The 21,229-nt window shown below is 52.3% G+C and overlaps 1 protein-coding gene across 1 annotated transcript; it reads right to left on the reverse strand.

Annotated features, from left to right (window-relative positions):
• Positions 1-15,932: 15,932 nt before the first annotated feature.
• PDX1 (pancreatic and duodenal homeobox 1) lies at positions 15,933-19,448 on the reverse strand. Its single transcript, XM_058018542.1, has 2 exons — positions 19,052-19,448; positions 15,933-16,321 (listed from the first exon to the last, which is right to left on the reverse strand). The coding sequence occupies exons 1-2, from the start codon at positions 19,446-19,448 to the stop codon at positions 15,933-15,935; spliced, it is 786 nt and encodes a 261-aa protein (XP_057874525.1).
• Positions 19,449-21,229: the final 1,781 nt, after the last annotated feature.

Genomic DNA, 21,229 nt, shown 5'->3' on the forward strand with positions numbered 1-21,229 from the left:
CTGCAGTGGGCCCAGCCAGGAAACACGGCTGCAGCCCCAAAGCAGTAATGCTCATTGCACAAGGGCTTGACACAGAGCACGTCCTGCTGGGTCCAATGTCCGTGGTTTGCTCCTGATCAGAGGGAGGCAGGAGCCAGATTCATCCTTCTGTGACCCTAAAGGGTCCTTGGATCCTTCTGGAGGAGCTGCTGGGGACGGCCAAAGCTGAGCAGCGCCCGAACCGAGGCTCTGGGCTCTGTACCAGTGCCGAGCAGTGCGGACCAGGGCTCTCCAGGCGGGAAGGGCTTTGCAGGCCCCGGGTGGGCCCGGCCCTGGAGGATGTGCCGTGGGGCCGCAGCATTGATCCCGGCCGGGCCGCTGCCGGAGCCGCCGCGCGTTGCTGCGATACGCCTGTCAATAAAGCCTGTTTGGATTGTGGAGCAGAGCGCAAGGTTTGTTTGTTTAGTGGTTAGAGGTTCAAAAGTCGGCATTGTCCCACTGCAAATGAGCACAAGTTTTTTCTCCCTAAGGAAAAGCTGGCAGTGCTGAGTGGGAGGGAGAGATATCGGTGGGCCCTTTTATTTGCTTCCAGGAATAATTAATGGCAGTGAGAAAAAAAGATGACCACGGAGTTATGAAAGACCATCAATAAGTAAATTAATCACAAAGGAGCTGAGGGTTTAAGAGGTGCTGCTTGCTGTGGTTTTGGTGGCATTTACCCGTGCCCATGGGGTGACACGGGACTGGCAGAATCCAGGACTCCTTGCTGCTGTGGTGGCACACAGTTGCCTCTGGCACCAGCCCAGGCGTGGCTACATTTGGGACAGTCCCTGTAATCTTTCAGTCCTGTGCTTTGTGGGTTGGGTTTTTTTAATGCTCAAAGTGTGAAAATTTCTTTCTTGCCTGTAGAACTTTTGAGGAGGACAATTGCCCTCATTGAGGTTCCTGTTTGATGTCCACGGAAGTTTTTTTCTCCAAAAAGCTCATTAGAGATACATCACCAAAATCTGACACATTTTAAACATTCCCATTCCAGATCTCTTGACTGCTATTAGCAAGCATTCATTTTCTGAGCTCTCCTCAAATTCTTTGCTCTGGCAACACAGAACTCAGATTTCTGAGTGTAAGAAGCAAGTAACCAAGCAAATCATACACACTCCAATTTCAAATATGTTCCCTCTCCCACCCTCAAGCAGGCAAACCATCAAGCTGCCATCTTCCTTTGTATTCCTCATGCACCATAAAGGAATGTAAAAAGGAACAAACTGGGCGTCCTGTTTATTTGAGTGGATATTTACAGGCACCTGGATCAGTCCATAGCTGAACCATGACATTGAACCAGAAACTCTCTTTGTCAAGGTGAGCTGGTTGTGCTGAGCAGCCCATGGGTGTTTTCAATTCTCACAGAGCTCCATGCAGTGCTGCAGCAGCCAGCCAACCCAGACTGGTGGCGCTCAACAGGTCAGAGCTGCTGCACCTTGCTTGCCAGACAGGGGCTGGAGCAGGAGTCCATGAAAAGAAAAATCCAGGAAATCAGAAGGTTTGGCCCCAAAGTTACAAGGAAGTCCCCTTCTCTCCCTCTCTTGTCAGATTTTCCTGCTCCTATCACTGTACATTAACAAACCGATTAGTATTCCTTCTCTTGGATTAACTCTTAGGCAAATACCAGTTTCTCAAGAAAGCTCTTTGAGATTGGGCCAAGAGATGAGAACATGTGTCATAGCCCATGACAGGAAGAACAGTGAGGTCCTTAAAGGTGGATGGCATCTAGAGTAAATGTCTGCTTGCTCTGATCTGAAGTGTCCTTTAGGGGCACTTAATGTCTCCTCAGTCTGACGGCTGAGCACTCTGGATCTGCAGAATAAGGACAGGAAGCTTTATAAAAAGAAAAGGAAATACAGATCTTACATTAGGAGTAAGCAACAACTCGAGACACATTCTCCATCCAGCATTTTTCCGACACAAGTGACTCCATCCAGGCTGTTTCCATCTGTGGATGAAGCAGGGGTGAGAAGCACATATCCCAGCCATCTAACATAGAAACTGAGGGGGGGTTTGCTATGGCTGACTGAAATCATGGCTCCAGAGGACTGTGTGGGGCCATAGGTTTCTCCTTGCTACTCCATCAGCAGCCGGCATGGAAAAGGCAATAATGGAGCTCACAATTCTGTTGACACAGCTCTGCTGTGTCATAGCCAAAATTCATGACCAAATACTTTCCCTCGGTCCCACACAAGTGTGGAACTGTGTGCTGAAGTTTAGAGCAGCTAGAGCTGGAAGCAAACCTTGAACTGATGCCAGAGAAGCAGCACTGGAGGCCTTCCAGGGAGCAAACAGCCTGTAAATGTTAACAAGAGCCAGCAGGACACAAGTGTGCAGGGGCAGCCCAGCAAGAGAACAAGGCCACCCTGGAGTGACAGGCCGTGGGATGGGGGCCTGACGCAGCAGAGCCAGTGCCAAGGAGGTGCACGCTAGGAATCACCCCAGCAGAGCAACTCTGGTCACTGTCAGAAACCTCTGGGGACAGATGGGAACAAGCTCTCCCAGAAGCCTCAGCAGCCTTCTGGGCATTGCTCCAGAACAGCTCTTTGAGGGAGCAGGATGTTCCTGCTCTCCTCGCTGACGAGGAAGGGCAGCTTCCTCCTCACCTGCATGCTCTGTGACTCAGGTCAACACAGTTTCTTCTAATCAATAACTCAGCTTCTGCAATGCCCCCAGTTCCATTAGCTAGCTGTTTTTGACACTTTCAGAAGTCAAACTTACGCTCCTTCAAAGAGGGCAACAGAGAGTTACTTGCAAAGAAATGGGAAAAATTTGAGCTATTCCTGAAAACAAACAGTTTGTTGCCAGGAGACTGGAATTAGAGACTTGGGAATCCCTTTCAAGCCCTGTATTTCCCAATTGAGGTATCACCTGTTTTGGGATGACTCCCACTGGATTCCCCTGCTTCAAAGTAGGTACAGGAAAATGGAGGATGAAAACTCATGGATGATTCTCACTACGCATTCACACAGATATCTAGATACCAATCTGTGGCATTCATTAGACTCCAGACCACTGGTAAATGACATGAATAATTTTCTCATTGCTCCTAATTTCCTCTAATTAAAACACTAACTCAGCTAAGACAATATCTAATGCAATTTGTATAATAGATATTCTATTTAATGTAATATCTGACCTATTGGTCCAGGTAGTGTTTTGATTCAGTTTTCAAACTGAGGGAAGTTCATCATTACCTTTCTTAAGTGTGCTTCACAGAACCATGTAATAATGTGGGTTGGAAGGGACCTTTAAAACTCACCGAGCTCCCTCTGCCCTGCAATGAGCAGGGACATCTTCAAATGGATCAGGTTGCTCCGAGCCCCACCCAACCTGACCTTGAATATTTCCAGGGATGGGGCATCTCCCACATCTCTGGACAATCCATGCCCTCCATGCCCTCTTCTGGGAATCATGTTCCAGTGTTTCACCAGTGTAAAAATACAGTGTAATAATACCAGTGTTTCTCATTGTAAAAATTTGTTCTAGTCTAAATCCAGCCTCCTTTAGTTTAAATTTCTGACAGCTCATTTCCAGCCTGCTGATCCCTAGCACTTGAGTTGGACTAAAGAAAATTAGAAAGATGCCAAATGCAACAGGCAGGTTTTGGGGGAAAACCACTGCTTTTAGTGCTATTCCAAAAGGAGAGAACAAGCCAAACAGAACACCTGGAACTTCCCTGCTTTCAGCATTCTTCTTCCCTTAGTCACCCAGGTATTTTTGGGCAGCTGTCGCAAGCTCGTGCAGTTTTGCTTTTGAGTCAGGTCCTGTTCCCCTGACACGTCTTGCTGCCTTCCACAGAGTTACAGCCCAGCCTGCAGATAACTTGCATGGACCCAAAGACCTTTGTGAGAGAAAAGCTGCCTTATCTCCTGCATTCTTGGGAAAGGGATGCTCCTCACTGCTCCGTCCCTTCCTCTGCTGGCATTCAAGACAAACTTGCAGCCCAGGAAACTGAGACTGCTTGTGGTCTAATTTTTCCATGTCATGGTGTGACCATGCAAAAAAAAAGATCACTTAGGGCTACAAGACTTGCTGGGTCTCTTGCCTCCCTGAGTGTCACCAGTTGGGGCTTTCAACAAAGGCTTGCTTGCAATTAAGTCCTTGGAGAACATCTTGATGCAGAACTCAAACAGAAACCAGGTACGTGACTCTGGGCACTCCACAATCAGCTGGGTCTCAGGATTTTTAAGATGACCATTCTGCTTTTCAGCACCTTGAGTGCAGTACGGGCAAGATATGGATACCAAGAGGCCTTCTGAGCCTCCAAAGACATTGAAACTCCTAAATCAAGCAAGAGACAAGAGGCATAAGTATCCAAGATTTTTCTTCCTTTTTCCACAGTTTGAAAATGAGCCAATTCTCTCATGGAGATTGTTGGAAGTCATATAAAGAGCTGTACAACAGTTAACTGCTGAGGTCTCTTTAAAGATAACTCAAGCTTTTGATCATGTTTTAGGGAAATTCCAGTCCTCACCTGTTCTAGAGATTTTTTTTTTTTTGTTATTTGTGAAATTTCAGGTGAGATGGAATTTACATTGGTGAGAATCCCTTCCTATCCATAATATCAAAGAAATTTTTTCCAGTTTATAACACAAATGTGCTATTTGAAGAATAACCAAACCACTCATTTTTCATATTATATTAAGTGCATAAGTGTATGCTGTTTTCCTGGCAATTACACTCATTTATTTAGCTCTTCTTTCCCCCCCCCCCCCCCATCAAGAAGCTTGTATGTGTCTAGAGAGGTGGAGATAGAGCTAACCATGGAGATCAGAAAAGGGGTCTCTGAAAACATCTTGCGCAACCATTTCCAGGAATGTAGTGACTCAAAAGAAAAAGGGACTTTCTCTTATCAGGAGCGTGTTTCTTCCTCGAGGACTTCAATCCAGAAACATGATCCTTTTTGTGTTCCCAGTAACTGACATCCTGCTCTTCCAAGGCCAGAGCAACACTTTGGACCTTCTCTTTCACTCTCAGTCAGTCCCTCACCAATCTCCTATCGCAGCTCCAAAGGTGTTTTCCATCCTCAGAGGCTTGGTCCCTGCCGAGGGCTCCTGCCAGTAAAACGTGCCCTTTGTTATCTCCGTGCCTGTGGGCACACGTTCCTGAGCTGGAGCAGGAAAACATCCTCATGGCCCAAGGAAAGCAGCTGCTCCAGCAGGGGCTAGCACAGCCAGGGGCCACAGCCCACCAGAGTCTGGGCAGATTCAGCCTCCTCCAATGCACATCCCTACTCAGGCATACTGACATGGATACCTGGAAAGCTGCCTGCTTCCCTCTTGGTGTAGGAAAGTGCTCCTACATGGGCTGTGGGCTGGGAGCTGCTGTCACACAGACACCCTGCTGCTGACACCTGATGCAAGAGACAGCAAAATTGAAGGGTAAGAGAAAAATGAGGAATTTTGCTGTCTCAGAGATAAGGAGATTGCTTCTGCCATGGTAAGGGAAAGAGTTTGGGCTGCAGCGCCAAGGGCTCCTGGAGGGAGGGGATGCCCTCAGAGAGGGCCCAGGCACAGCTACTGCAGGCCGCAGTGCCCCTCACCCCGACCTGGCCTGGGCCCCACAAGGTTCCTGCGGTCTGGGATGGGCTCTGAGGCCCAGAGCAAAGGGAGAGCCCACAGAGAGGGGCACAGGTAAATGCACCACGGCAGCTGGCAGAGCCCACAGAGAACACAGAAGGAAGGAGTGAGAGCCCAGCAGCCACTGCTCCTCTGCAGGCTCCTCACCAATTCTCACCATGCCACTCCCTTCCCTGCCCAACTCACTGGTCCCCTCCTGACAGTCCAGGAAAAAGCAAGGGCCAGAATGAAGTGTCAGGAGCACAGTCAGCACAAAACGATGAATCATGCTGAAGGAATCAGCAGTGTGGTTTTATCTGACCTTAAATGTTTAACCTCACTCAATCTGCTTTTCCTTTCTGAACATCACGCTCTATACATGCTGTTTTATGAAAGACACAAGACTGCTTTCTCCCAAATCAGATGCCTTCAGCAGTGCTCTTCAAATTCAGCCATTCTGTCCTGGTTTAGAGGTTCTCAGCCTGGCTCCCAAATCCTCACTGCTCTGGCATCCTGCGGTACCAAACCCCTTGAGAAGAGTACTTGTCTCACAAAGCCAAGATCAACTCCCCTGGAAATCCTCTGGAGTCATCCAGAACCAGCTTGGGTGACAGAAATCTTCCTTGCTGCAGTCAAATTGCCCATTTGATAAGCAAAGGTTGTACTGAACTCCAACATCTGTCCCAACAAAATGAAAAGTGCCAGGAAATATTACGGGGCCCTGCAGCTTCATCAGCTGGGCCACTAAATGGCTGGTGTGGTCCACAGCCAGCAGCTGGCTTGGGCCAGCTTTTGCTTTTGCCTGGTGGCTTTCTTCCACCAGGAAACCTCTGGGTGGAGATTTAGAGTTAGGAAAGCAATGGACTGTTTTCAGGACGTGGTTTAGGTACAGCCAACCTGCTCTAGAGGGTAACACAGAAGTCACCTGCATTTGGTGACAGCTGGGTTCAGTGCTGAGGAGTGATCTTGAGGCATGCTCAATTATGGGTGTACTCCGATTCCTAAGTGGCATTGAAATTGTGTGAGCCCATTCCAGAAAGGCATTCCTTCTCATGTTTTTTGTAAGAAGACATGGATACCTGCAAACTTGAACACTCCTAGTGAAATGCCCCTGGAGATCTTCTCCTTTCCATTTGCTTCTTCAGCAGGAAGGCAAAAGCAGCGGGAATGCAAAAGCAGCAGGATTGGGGTAGATGCTGCAGCTGTGCTGGACTCACAGAACTGATTCTTGATGTTGTTGCCCAGAATTGTGCCTGTGCAGTTGGCAAAGCTGGACTGTCAGGATGAGGACAGCTGCCAACACCCATCTGCCAACCTGCTGGCACGCTGACCAAAGGCAACCCGAGCCTCTGGCTTTCAATGGTGAGCTGCCAGGGAGCTGCCACCTGCTTCCTCACGGCCAAAATGTTCTCATTGCAGCATCTCTGTGTTGTGGGGCTGGAAGGGGACAGAGACACGCTCCCAGGCGGGAGCATCCTCCTGGGATTGCCCCAGGAATGTTTGGGACCGTGGCTGTGGCTTCCGACAGGAGGAGAGGGAAGTGAAGGCTGCAGTGTCGCGGCGCGGCCGGCAGGTGGCGCTGTGGCGGCGGCCCCGGCCCCATCCCGATCCCGCAGGGATTCCCGCCGTGCGAAACGCCTTTCCGCCTCCAAACTGTGCGCCTGTCTTCATCTGACCTCACGAGAGGAGTCTGGCACATCCTGCCTCCCCTCCCTGGGCTTCTGCCACGAGGGATCGATATAAAGGGTTTGAAGAGGTTCAGCATCCATTTCCCACCAGGCATCACAGCGGCATCGGGCACAGTTCCACTGTCTGCCTCCCTCTGCAGCGTTTTACCTTTCTTCTGATAGTTGTTGCTACTGCTATACAAGACATCAGCCAGTGCTGCCATGTAAAACACGACCTCATGGAGCAGAGCTTGCCAATGGCCGTGGAACCACCTGGAGAGCTCTGGTGGCACTAAATAAAGCCTTTACGACCTACATAAACCACGTTTGAATGGCTGAACAAATCCCTCCTCCTCACTTTGCTATCCTCAGTTCTCCACACTCATCATACCCCTGATATCCTCTTTTACAGCTGCTGTTCAAGAATCTAGTCCAAAGCCCATTCAAATCAATCCCATTGGCTGCAGTTAGCTTTGGACCACAGCCTAAATCTCCTTTACTGGCTCTTGGCTTTATGCCTCTTGCAAGCCCTCAGCTGGAACAGTCTCTGCCTCTTTGAAGGCTCCCTTCCATCAAATTTCTCTTAGTCCTCCTTCTTTCAGGATGTCCCTCTACACTGGGTAAGTGATGGCTTCAGAAAGCGTATGGAGATGTAGCAGAGGCCATCCAAGGGATGGCAGGAGATGGAGAGATTCCTGGCAAAGGGGGATATCTTCTGGAGTGGCAGCAGGGAAATTAGGTGGCCAACAGCCAAGATGTGTCAGGCTGCAAAAGAAGCTCAGGCAAGATGAGAAAACCCTTCTAGTAGCTGTGCTGCATCCATGTTTCCAAGGGTAACTCTCCTCTGCTTCCCTGGCTGCTTCTTTGTGGCCTCCAGATCCTGCAGAAGCTCCTACTTTGTGTCAAAGGTAGTTCAGGTGGAGGTGTGCAGTGAGCTGTTTCCAAAATTAAAGATATTTCATTTTCATTTTTGCAGGATGATGAGCATTTTGTTGGATTGATGAGTTGAGCTGTCACATCCAGCTGCTTTTGTTTGCTGCAGACCCAGGAGGCAGAGAGGGAGTGCTGGGATTTTGGGTTGATGTGACATGCCACTGCACCCTCAGATTGGGGTGTGACAGCTTCCTGGCTCTTGCCCATCCATTGCTGCTCTCCAGTTCTGCCCTTACCTGATGCTTCCTCCGTCTGTATCATTGCTTTCTGCCCTGTGTTTTATTCCATGTATGCCTGAAGGAGGGAGAAGGTTTGAAAGCAAATTGTTCCTCTTCTCCTCCTCTCTGCCACTCTTCTGTCTCCCAGCTACAATTCCTTCCCTATAGCATGGGGAGAAGAGCTGTCTCTTTAGTTACTCCCTCCCTGGATGCTTTTTAGTTCCTGCTGCATCTTCCTGCATCACCCACTCCACACTCCATCAGCAGGCAGGGTGCCAGGCTGGCATTGCAGATGCGACCCCATGTTGCCATCTCATTGCAGGGGTTCCAGACTGCTGCCTCCTTATCATAAAAGCTTCATACCCTCTTGGTGTTTCTCCTGGGCAGCTCTCAGAGCACTGACTCTTTCCTCTTCACTAAGCCATCAACTGACCCTAGTCCCCTTCTCACCCAGCCACCCTGCTCTTTTATAGCACTCTTCTTCTCATTGCTTACAGCTGTGGCCTGTTAAAGCCAGGCCTGCTCCTAATCTTTGATAATTGGCCCAGCTGCAACTCCTTAGGGGTAAGATTACTTTCTACACTCTATTTTCTTATATTCCATCCCCCTACAGCCCCGCATCTCCCGGGATCTGCCTTCCCACCTCCATGCAGACACGGCCTGCAGGGGTCAGCTTGTCTCTGCCCAGCTCCCGATGCCAGCCTGTGAAAGCCCTGTCTCTCCTGAGCCTCCCTCCCCACACTCTCCCAATGTTTCTAGAGCTCCAGCCAGTGAAGAATGAAGCCCTGACCCGTCTGGGGACCACACCTGGAGGAGAAACATGGGCACTAAGATTTTCCAACAAGCCAGCACTGCTCCCAGCCCTCTGTAATCCAGCAGCTGGGACACCACAGTGAGGGTGGGATATTCCAGACCTTCCACAAGCAGTGCTGCTGTGGGCCTTACCTCACTCCTCAAAGCCAAGCTGAAAGGGTGGGATAAAGGGAGCCACAGGGGCAAATGGAGCTTTGCTGGAGTGGGACATAAATCTGCCACCCTAAATGGATTTTTATCTCCCACATCTCTGCAGATTTTCTGACAATTTCAAGTGCTTGCATCTAAATGAATTTGGATTATTTTTCACAGGAACTGTGAGGCAGGTCTGTAAGATTTTTTTGCCAAGACAGAGCTTGACTTAGAGCTCTGAGCAAGCAGGACTCTAAGCACCTGATTTGTCATAAGCAGGAACAGCTGGAACAAACCCTACATGTGACAGTGAATAAACACTGCTGCAGAGCAACTGCATTAAATGGAAATCTCTGCCAGAATCACAACACTTTCCTTTAGTGTATGGGCCAGGAGGAATGTGAAGACAAGTGAGAGAACTCCATCACATTACAAGGGGGAATTAAGCTTCTACAAGGAAGGTGCAAGCTGCAATTAACAGCTAAGTAAAATACACAAAACACCTGGTTTCTGTATCACGACTTTTTCCCAGAAGCCAAATGGCATTCCCAGCTAATGACCTCATTGGTGTCATAATCCTGTAGCTGTTGAGGTCTTGGCATTACATCAGTTACTTTTTTCTTCACCCTTCTCCGTTAATGCCTCCCTCTGGCTTCTCCCCATAACAAACCAACTCCTTCAGCCTTCATTTGCCTCTCTTCTGACCTCTCCTGCTGTCAGTGCCACCTCATCCTTCTGGCTCTCCACCCTCTGACAGTGTTGCCTTCCATCACTCTCGGGAATACCATTCCTCTACTTGCCTTGTAGGCCCATCCTGTCCAGCTTCTGCATTTGGGCTCTGGGAATCTGCTCCTGGGAATTTCTCTAAAAAGTCACTAACAAGCCAGAAGTTGCCTGGGAAATTAATTATCTTTTCACCAAAAATTTTCCTTCGGCTTCTTGGGAGGCTGTTTCAAAGAGAAGTGCACTGTCCTCTCCTTGCTATTAGGGCAAGAAACCATAGGCTACAGCTGCAATATGTAGGATTGGTTGGCTGCTAGGAAAATGCACTCATGGTGGGAGTAATGATGTACTGGAACAGAGAAGATTGTGGAATCTGCAGTTATGCAGCCCTTAGTGAACAGAAAAGAACAACGTGTCTGAAGTGATTTTACTTTGGGCAGAAGAATAGAGTAGAAAGCTCAGTGGTTCCAATTTCAGCTCCATTTTTGCTCCTCTAGAGGTGCTCCTAAAGAGTCCCTTCTTTGTCGTGATAGGGTCATGCAGCTCTACATTTTATGGCCCTTTCCTCTGCCTTTACCTCCACCTAATCTCATGCACAGCTCGACATGCTCTCTTGCACAGCTGCCATCAGATGTACCTCCTTCTGTTTGGAGTGAAACTGTCTCACTGAAGTAGGTGGGATAAATATGACAAACCAGCAGTGATGTGGCAGCTGAGGGTGATGTTGTGAGCAGGTTTTCAATCACAGCTCCAGGAACCAGCCTGGCTTTAACAACAAGTTCTATCACGTCCATTCCAGGGTAAAGGATTTGATGCCTTCAAAGTAAAAGGGATTTCCCCCTCCTCCCCCTTTTATGACAGTTTTCATTTTTTTGGATAAAAATTCAGCTTACAGAATGGATTAAAAATAAAAATAATCCCAAAACAGGACTTGCTATTCTGCCACCTTATCTTGAGCAATGTCACCTCATGCAGTCTCACCCTTAGCCAAATACTGACTCACCACCAAGGGCTTAGCAGCGGAAAAGGAGAGAGGGCATTCCAGATGAGAGAGCAGCTCTCCTGGCTGGAATCCTGGCAGGAGGGAGAGGCACGTGTTTGGATCAGAGGCACTGTGCTGAAATGTTGTTAAAAGCCAGAATGTGAGGGGGCTGCTTTGCTACTGCTTGCTGCAGGGAGGTGCAGCCTCCTCTCCTGGAGGGTTTGTGTTCAAAACACGCCTGGAGCCCTACGATGCCGCACCCAGCTGAGGCTCCCCACAGGCAACTGTTTGCTTTTCTCTGGAGAAGGGTTTGGGCCCAGGGAAGTGGTGTTCAAACACAGGTCTCTGCACAGTCCAGGACCTGGTATAGCTCCCCTGGCTCCACCTTGGTCCTGAGACAGCTTGGTCTGCCAGCGAGGGCTGTGGGTGCCCTCTGTTCTCTGCAAGGGGAGGTCCACGCCCTGTTCTGATTTCTCCTTACAGCAGGGGAGTCACTGATCCCTGCCTGCCTCTGCTCAGTGCTTTGAGGTCTGCAGGGAATGCCCAAAGCAGGCACAGCTGAATATAAAATGGCACACACTGCCCATGCTCAAGCAGAGCACCAGAGTGCTACCAATCGCTCTTGAATACAACTCTTGCAGTATCCACCACCAAGTCCAGCTCTGCTTTCTGAACCTGATGGATGTGTTTTACTTTTGAATCTTAAATCACTCTGCCAAGGGTTCTTTGGGCAGATGATTTTCTCCTCCTGGGTCTGGGTCAAAGAACAGGGAGAAAATGAAGCTGCCACTGTCAGCAGCTTATTATTGCCATTGTTCTGTGCTCTGGGACAAAGCAACCTTGTCTTTGCCAGTGCTCCTTAGCAAATGCATTGCTTTTGCAGTGGTCATTGCAATCTTCTTGCCTTGTTGGTCCAGCTCACCTACATCTCCAGTTTCTTCCCATTCAATCTATTTTTGGGTTGTTTGTGAAGAATATGCCTGTTTGCAAAGGCACCTGCCTCTTGTGACCAGTAAATCCTGGTGGATGGAACCAGAGCTCCTGTCAATATTCCTAAAGGCACCTCATGCAGAAGGAGAACAAGTCCTCTCCTCCTTGCAGCGGTGCTGCAATGATTTCTGGAACAAGCCCTGATATGAGGCAGCAAGTGCGTCAGACCTTGTAGTAGGGGAACCACGTGTTTGAGTTTCCTACTGCATGAATGAGGCTGGCCAGGCCTGATTCATGCCCGAGGCACGCTGGGGAGAGAGGCACTCAGCTCATTTCCTCTGCATTTTATTTGTTCCTGCATATGCTGTGTTCCCAAAAGCGCTGGGGAACAGAGGAGCTGCACACCAGAACAGTAAATGCTGGGAGGAGAGGAGGTGTAGAAAGGCAAAGATTAGGAGAAGCCTTGCCTCCAAGTAACTTCTCCTTTGCTCCACCATTCTTTGCACTTGCAGTTAAAGCACTGCTGGGGCACATTGGTGCTGGCAGAGTGCACAGAAAGACACTGGAAAAGGTGCTGGAAGCCAGTGAGACAGGAGCAGTGATGATAAATGTTAAATGTTAAATGAATGTGAATAGTGGGTAGGTGAAAGTAGATAGCATTCATTACTAACACAGACGCTGCAGAGTTTCCACATTTCATTGTCATTTCATCTCATTTAATTTCATGTCATTTCATGTCATTTCATGTCATTTCATGTCATTTCATCTCATTTCATCTCATTTCATTTCATTTCATTGTACTCCCTAGACTTCTTCCTGAATGCTATAAAAAATATCCTGGAAGATCTGGCCATTCTTATCCCCATCCAGGGATGAACAAAGCAGAAAAGGTATTGCCTTTCTGAGTCATAGTTTTTTGAATGTGTTTGTGTGCATGTGTGTTCACATGGTTTGTCTATGTTAATGTGTACAGGTCTCCTTAAGCTATAACCAGTGAAGGAAGAACAATTGCATTTATTTCTACTCCCAAAACAAGCCTTGAAACTCAACACTTCACCCTCAGCCACCTCTGCCCTGTGTGGAGCACAGACCATGAGGTGCACCATAAGGCCCTGCTTTGGTGGTGGTTGCAGGGCTGGCATCCCGTTCCTGGTTGCCCTTCAAAGCACCAAAGCCTTACTGAGCAATATTTAATCTCTCAGCCTGCAGCATCTCTCTTTGGCTGCGTTTGTGGCAGCAGCAGCAATCACAGACCAGGAGGTAACAGCCTTCAGTAGTTTGAGAATGTTTTATGGACATTCTATGCTACAGTTAAAGGTGATTACAAATAAATCATAAACTATTTCATAAGGGGAGGTGTCTCCTAGGTAGATGGATGTATCTGAACAGCTGGTTTTGGTGAGGGTGACATGGCTCAAGAACTCCAGTGGCCTTATAATTCTCCATGTCAGCCTTGCCTTTCCCCAGCACTGTGGCTGTTCTGTCAGGTGAAGTTACTGTGAATCTTTAGCTCTAGAAGGTGTCTTGATTTAGTTAATGTTAATTTTTCCATTGGTGCAGTTGTAAAAAGGGTGTACATACATATATATATATATATGTATGTATGTATGTAAGTGCTAAACAAATAAAACAAACTATGTCAACTCTTAGAAGAAAAATACTTTATTCATTAAAACTAAACCATGCAGTTCTGATTCTGTTTCTGCTAATAAAAACACCTTGGCACCGTGTTCAAATGATTCCCATTAATTGTGCACGTTTTTTGTTATCAGAGTAATGCACAACAAAAATCAAACCTGAATGAACTATATTAAAGAAAGGACAGGCAATGTTTCAGCTACCGTGCATGCTGCTCAGCCAGGGCAATGTGCTCAACAAGTCTTATAATAAAATCGAGGTATTTTGTGTGAAAGACATCTTTTCTTCAGCTGGATCTGTTTTTCTAGTGGCTCCCGAATTGTAATGTCAGTGCCAGACATTGTAAAGGTACGTGGAAATTGTTCCACTTCATGTTATCAGTGAAAGGTTAATGCTAATGAATAGGGATTAAAAGATCTGAGGTTTAAAAATGGCTTCATGCCCCCCAAAAGTTTAAGAAATATTACTTTAATTAATATGGTGCTTTGCTTCTTAAGCACAACAGCTTTATTTGAATTTTGCTCATATAATGATTAGTAACAGTTCTCACCCATTGACTGCATTTTGATGAACAAGGATATACAAGCTCGGATGATAAATTTCTCAGGCAACTTGCAGGAAAAAGTACTAGAAATAGTCCTGTTTGCACACAGACAGCAATGTCCCCCGAGGAAAGAAGAGCAACAGACAAATTAGACCTTCAGTTCAAGTTTCCACCTTGGTGTTAGAAGTTCCGTGTGAAATGAGAAACCCCCAAAGAGCTGTGCCAAGCTATTTGCTCTCCCCCTCGCTTTCAGCCGAGGGACTGGGAACATCCTCTGGCCATGGTGCGACAGGTTGTCCTCATTTTCCTCCTTCCATGGCGCCGGAGGGCCCGTGGCGGTCCCCGAGGGATGCTCGAGGGGCTGCTGCTGCCGGGAACGGGGCAGGAACCTTCCCGTCGAGGGAAGCAGGCAGAGCCGCCTGACGGACAGCAAACCGGACAGTTCCCGCTTCCTTCCAGCCGGTGTTTTCTGTTCCCAGGTGGGCTGTGAATTGTTCCCCGCCGTTGTCGGGACAGGGAAGCTGTTCCTGGAAGCGGGAGAGGCAGGCTGGGCCCGGGCGGCCGGCACGGACTCCGCCACCCGTGTTTCCTCGGGGAAGCCCCGGCCGGGCTCCGTCCCGCTCCAGCCCGGAGGAGCCGAGCTCTCCCGCACACCGGGCCGGCCCAAAAGCAGCGCCCAGGAAAAGGCCCCCAGTCTGCAGAGCCAAACCACGCAGAGAGCCACGCCGGGACAGGAGCTCATGCCGCAGAGAGGTTGCTCCTCTCCAAGGCAGAGTCCGAGCTTGCGAAAGAGCTGGAAGAGAGGCAGGAGCTTTTTCCCAAAGGACAATGCCCCTGAACCAGCCCTACCCTCGCATATATCTGGCTGTCTGCTCGCCGCCCGGAGAGCACCCGCGACTTTCTCTGCTGCATCCCTGGGCTCGCATTGAGCCCTGGAAGCGGCGAGCGCAGCCCTGGAGCCGCGGGGCACCGCGGGCAGCAGCGCAGGGTCTGGAGGAGGGTCTGGCTACCTGTGCCGGTCATCGGGGGAGACAAATCCTGCCCGCAGGACAAGTGGGCTTTTTCTTTCTAATTTTTAATTATTTTTCCCTCTCCTTTTTTTTTTTTTTTTTTTTTTTTTCTTCCCCCATCTTTCTTTCCCGAAAGCAAAAGAAAACGAAAGAAACCAGGTCCCAGTTTCCAAAGAAGTAAGTAACAGTCTTGAGAGAGTCCTCGGTAGAGCCGATGCCCTGGGGGACTGGAAGGGACGGGGACGGCGGCGTGCCAGCCCGTGGATGGTGCGGGACACTCGGGCCCGTGTCCGCGCCTGTGGACCGACGGACGGGCGGGACGGCAGCTGCGGGCGGCAGGGAAGGCAGCGTGCTCTCGCTTCTCCTCCGGTGTCCGGAGCTCTCCGTGCACCCGGGGTGGCACACTCCGTCGGGGGCCGCCTGACACCCGCCTTCCCCGGGGGAAGCTGTCCCGCAGCGCTCGCTGAGGCGCGGGCGGCCCGGGGAGAGGGGCCCAGCTCGCCAGCATCCCGGCGGCTCTCCGCGGCCTCCTCCGGCGCCAGCGCCCGCAGCGAGCTCCCCTTGACACAGCTGGGCATCTTACAGTCACCCTCCGGAGAACGCCAGTTTCGGAGGGGAGGCACCGCGTTTCCCCGGGGGAAGGCGCGAGTGGGTCGGCACGGCACGGCACGGCACGGCGGAGGGAAGCTGGCCCCAGCCTCTCGGCTCTTTTCCACGTCCCATCCTTTTCCTCGTCCCGGGCCGTGGAGCTCCCCGCGGCTCACCGAGAGTCCTGCTGCCTTCTGGCCACTAGGCTTGGGGCGAGAAGGTCCCTGGAGGCTCCCGAGGGAAGGTTCCCGGCGGGACACGGCTGGAGATCCTCCTTGGTCTGCAGCTCCCCGGAGGACACAACGCAGTCTTGCTCGGGGTCATTGCTGTTGCCCGCCCCTCGCTTTTTGTCTTCTTCTTTCTTCCACTTCATCCGCCGGTTCTGGAACCAGATCTTGATGTGCCTCTCGGTCAAGTTCAACATGACAGCCAGCTCCACGCGCCGCGGCCTGGAGATGTACTTGTTGAAGAGAAACTCCTTCTCCAGCTCCAGCAGCTGCGCCCGCGTGTACGCCGTCCTCGTCCGCTTGTTCTCCTCCGGTTCCACCATGTAGGATCCACCTGCAGAGAAGCGAGAGTCAGCCCGGGCCCGCCCGGCCGCACCCTCGGGCTGCGGGCACCACGTCCCAGCACCCCTGCGCGGCGCGGAGGATGCGCGGGGGAAGCAAGCGGGGCGAGGGGAGCTGTCCTGCTGGGCAGAGCGAGGTGGTGCTGCTGGCGGCAGTCACCGCTGCTGTTGTTTTATTTTGCAATAATTCAATATATTTTAGCGGTGATTTGGATGAGGTTTTCAGGGAAGCGCCGTCTCTGGAGCCGAGGGAGAAACACACGTGCCACCGTTTGCGTGACACTGGAAGCTCAGAAAGGCTCCCGGATCCAGGGCCGCAATTGTTCAGGTTCTCGTTAAAATTAATTTTTTATAAGTAATTTAAAATAAAAAAAAAAAAAGGTAAGAAAAAAAAACCTCAAAAAACTCCACCACCAAACCAAAGCAAAATGGAAAAATTTAACCCCTCAAAAAACAAAAACAAAAACCCTCCAAAAAAACTAACGCACCGAAGAAACCCCTCTAAAACAAAGCAAAAATAACCATTATAATTAGTGCGGCTGCCGGGTCGGGCCGGGATTTGGACCGCTGCCGCTCCATTTCGCCGCGTTGATGAAACCTTGGGTTTCTCGTTCCCGTAAAAAGCGGCGGCAGCGGGATCGCCGTTGCCAGCGCGGCCGCCGCAGCCCTGCGTGGGCACCGGGGCACGGGCAGTGCAGGCGGGCACACGGAGAGGGGCCCGAGGTGGGCACGGAAACTCAGGGCCGCTTTTGCCAGTGCCAGCGCCCCTCTGGGAACGTTTCTGGGGTGATATCATCTGCGGGGAACGGTGCTTTAAACAGCCAGAATGAAATAATAATTTCAAGAGAGATACTTGGACTCTCCCACAGCTCATCTTCCTATTCCCATGATTCTGTATTTATATATACACTGTTTGTAAATGTAAACCTATGTATAAAACTTATATATCTATTTAAAATATATATTTAAATACACATATAACGTTTGCATAGCGATGTCTATATACCTATGTGCGTGTATAAATAAATATTAAAATCACTGTATATATGTATAAAAATGTTGGTAAATCTAAACCTATGCATGCATGAGTTTGTATCTGAAAAAAACACCTTATTCTGTTACTTTAAACCAAACTGGAGCTACCGGGAAGGTGTGTCGGAGGGCCGCGGTCTGTCGGGCCCGGGACAGGGCCGATAAGCCCGGGGTGAGCGGCGGAGCCCGGGGTCGGGCACGGCGTGTGGCACCGGGCCGGGCTCACCGCGGCCTCCCCGGGCAGAGGCCCGCAGCCTCCATGGACACCTGAATCCCAAGGGTTTCCATGAAAAATAAACCACCGGGTCATACAGTTTGCCGCATACACTGTACAAAAAATGCCGGGGTTTGGCTGTGAGCGCTCTGTCGCGCTCGGCACAGCGCCGTGCCCCTTTCTGCTCCTGCGGCGTGCTCCGGCAGGAACCCTGCACTCACATCATGTGTGGCCATGTGGGCCATGCACGGCCCCTGCCCGCTCCTCCCGGGAGGGCTGGGGACAACAGGCACGAATTTTAGGCTTCCACCGGGAAAGTTTCGCTTTCCTGCTGGTTTTGTCATTCTTCGGGTACAGGAGAAAGACAAAAAAAAGAAGTGTAGTTCAAAAGTTGTTTATTATTATTATTATTATTACTATTATTATTATTATTCCCGAAATTCACTAAACTCAGGGAAAACAACCTGATTTTCTCTCTCCCTCTCCCCACCTCCGCCCTGGCACCATCCCTGCCGCGGTGTCCGCGGGCTGGGACAGCACTCGCTTCTACCTCTGTGGGCGGATGCGCCTCTAGGGAGATTGGGGACAGCCATCTGTCCTTCCCTCCCCCTCGGCCTGCCCCGTGCAATTCTCAAACTATTTTGTGGAGATTTTAACGCTCCGGTCCTTTTTCCAACTGTCTATTTGAACAAAGCCATTAATATAATATTTGCCGTATAGGCGTGACGGAGGCGCAGGACACGATAACATTGTGCCGGCAGAGACAGAAATATTGTTGGGCAGCGGAACTTTCTGCCTAGATAGAGTTGCTTCCCCTCACTGGCAACTCTGTTTCGTTTGTGCATTGTTTTCCGTGCCCTGTTTTTTTCCCTCGGAGAGGTGCATTTGTGGCTAAAACCCGCCGGGGAGAGGGATGGAGGGGCCAGGGGGGGAGATGGGCTCCGCGCCGGGGAGAGCCGAGAGGCAGCTCGGAGGGTCTCGGTGGCTGCCCTGAGGGCTCGGGGGCTGCTCCGCGGCCGCACGGGGGGCGCAGGGACGCGGGGCACCGGGGCTGTCCCCTCCCGCCCGCCCTGCCCGCCGCTTCCCCGCCCGCTCCCCCTCGCAGGTGCCCCCGCTCGGAGCTCACCGCGCCCGGGGGACGCTGCGCTGCCCGAGGGAGCAGCTCCCGGGAGGCGTCACGACGTCCCGGCTTGGACACAATCAGTTAATTGGTGAAAAATAATTCGTTAATAATTGCCGAGGCGCAGGGAGCGGTGAGCCCGCCGGCGGGGGCTGGAGCGCCGGCTCTCTCCCCGGCGTTCAACCCAACACTAGCAGCCCTAGAGCAGTGGGTCTGCAGAGGCTGGCAGGGGGAAAACCACCCTCCAGGGCCGCTCCACACTGCATCCGAGCGGTGGGAGCAGGACCGGTGCAAGGGAGAGCTACTGAGCGCCGAGTGGGACAGAAGCGGGGGGCAGAGGGATGCGGCGGGGCTTACCGGTCCACTGTCCCTTCCAGGCGTGCGACTTGGTGGACTTCATCCAGGCGAAAGGCACCTGCACTCGGGGCTCCTCTACGGCCCCCGTGTCCGCCCCGTCTGCGAAAGGCAGCGCGTCCTGGTGGGGAGGAGGAAGATGAGGGTGGTGGTGATGATGGTGATGAAGGTGGGAGACCCCGGCATCCTCAGTGATGGGGGGCACCTCGTAAGGTGAAATGTCTGGAGGGCTGCCTTGCTCGAGAGCCCCTAAGGCGCTGGAATAGGGAGTCTGTTGCTGCCTGCCCATGTACAGGCAGGCGGGGGGGCTGGGGTTGTAGTCCTGCGCTTGGGCTCTCTGAAACGCGCACGACTCCTTGTAGAGCTGCGCCGAGGCGTAATACTGCTCCTCGGTGTTCATGGCGAGCGGGGCCACGGGGGCTTCGCGGCTTAGGGACACATAAGGCTGCTCCCGCCGGCGAGCCCGGGATGCCTCTTTGACAGCTGGCGGCCCCGCCGGGCCCCGCCGCCCTGCCCGGCTCCCGCCGCCTCCCCATAGGCGCCGCTCCCCCACGTGAGCCCTCCCGCAGCCCTCCGGGGCGGGGCGCGGCCGCAGCAGCCACCCGCAGTGGCCCCGGTCCCGCTGCCCCTTCCTGCCTTCCTTCCGTCCCCTCAGCCGGGCCGACCCCGGACCCCCGGCCTTGTGCCGGCTGGCTGGGTGCTGCTCCCGGCTGTGGGTGCGGATCCCGCGGCGCTGGGATTGCGGGGCCCGCCGGGCTCAGGGCACTGCGCCGATGCGCGGGGCGCTCCGCGACGGATGGCGCTTAAACTCATCTTTTCCCTCTCGCCTCGCCTGCCCAGAAGCTGCTGCTCCCTCAGTGATTCCCGGGGAGGAAAGCCCTCGGAGGGCCTGGGTAGACTCGGCTCCTGGAGGGGTTTAGCGACAGGGCACTTTTGGCTGTGAGGGCATCTCCCCTAGGGATGTGGGTGTCCAGGGACGGGCAGGGCGCTCCCTCGGGGGTACCCGTGCTCCGGAGCCCTGGGAGAAGGCCAGCACCGGCCGGTGGGGGACCACAATGCTATCGCCAGAGCGAGCGATAGGCAGCGGATTGTTTGTCCAAGAGGTAAATTTGGGAGCCTTCCCCGCGGCTTGGGCTGCAATGTGTTGACCCTCGGAGATAATGCGCTCCGAGCTGGTGCCGGTTGACTTGGTGACGAGGCTATGAGGAGGCGGAGAGCTACCGAAAGGGACAAAGATCATTTCCCTGCCTCCCTGCGCTCGGCCCGGCCGCCGCTCTCTCCTGCTCGGGTGCAGGCCCGCTTCCTATCGGCCCGGCCCGCCTCCTCCCGCCGCCGCTTTCCCGACACTCCGGCCGCCTTCGCCGGGGTGCGCTCCCTCGGCCCTGGCTAGGGCGGGTGCGGCAGGCCCGGCCCGGCCCGGCCCGGCCCGGCTCGGCCCGGCCCGGCTCGGCCCGGCTCGGCTCGGCCCGGCCCGGCCCGGCTCGGCTCGGCTCGGCCCGGCTCGGCTCGGCTCGGCCCGGCTCGGCTCGGCTCGGCCAGTGGCGATGCACGCCCTGAGCGGCGAGGCAGGAGGGTTCCCAATCCCTCGCTCCTGCGCCCTGCTCCGTGGGATCATAAACCCGCCCAGTCCATTACGCTTTGAGTTTCCGCTCTGGACTCACGCGGGTCCCCCATCTCTTAGAAAGCACGCTGAGCCTTTGATTCAATATTGAGCCATTAAGCGATTGCTTTCCCAAGCCATTTAACAGCAGCTCTTATGGATAAATAAACAAAAAAGGCTGTAAACCAATTATAGTGCGGATAGTGAAAAAGTATTTTATTAGCGGGAATTACAGATAGCCGTGGCTGCTGCTCAGGCTCCCTGCGCCCGGCACCTGCCCCCTCCATCCCCTGGCATTCCGGGCAGGATGCGCGGCCCAGCGGGGCTCGCAGACAGCGTGCGGCCGGCGGGGATGCGCAGCTCCCTTCGTGGGGGTTCCCCCATCCGCGCCCAAGATGCCTCCACTCGGGTCTCTTGCAGGCACGGGTGTCCTTTGATCCGGAGATGTCTTGTGCCCCGACCCCAGAGGAGCACCGACAGCCCCTTCCCCAGAGATCTGTTACCTGGAGCATTTACTGCTCCGGGTTTTCCACGGGGAACCGGCGCGGACAAACAAACCCGAGGCCATAAAACCCGGAGCA

This window comes from Melospiza georgiana, chromosome 2 (assembly GCF_028018845.1).
Source record: "Melospiza georgiana isolate bMelGeo1 chromosome 2, bMelGeo1.pri, whole genome shotgun sequence".
Classification (NCBI taxonomy): Eukaryota; Metazoa; Chordata; class Aves; order Passeriformes; family Passerellidae; genus Melospiza; species Melospiza georgiana.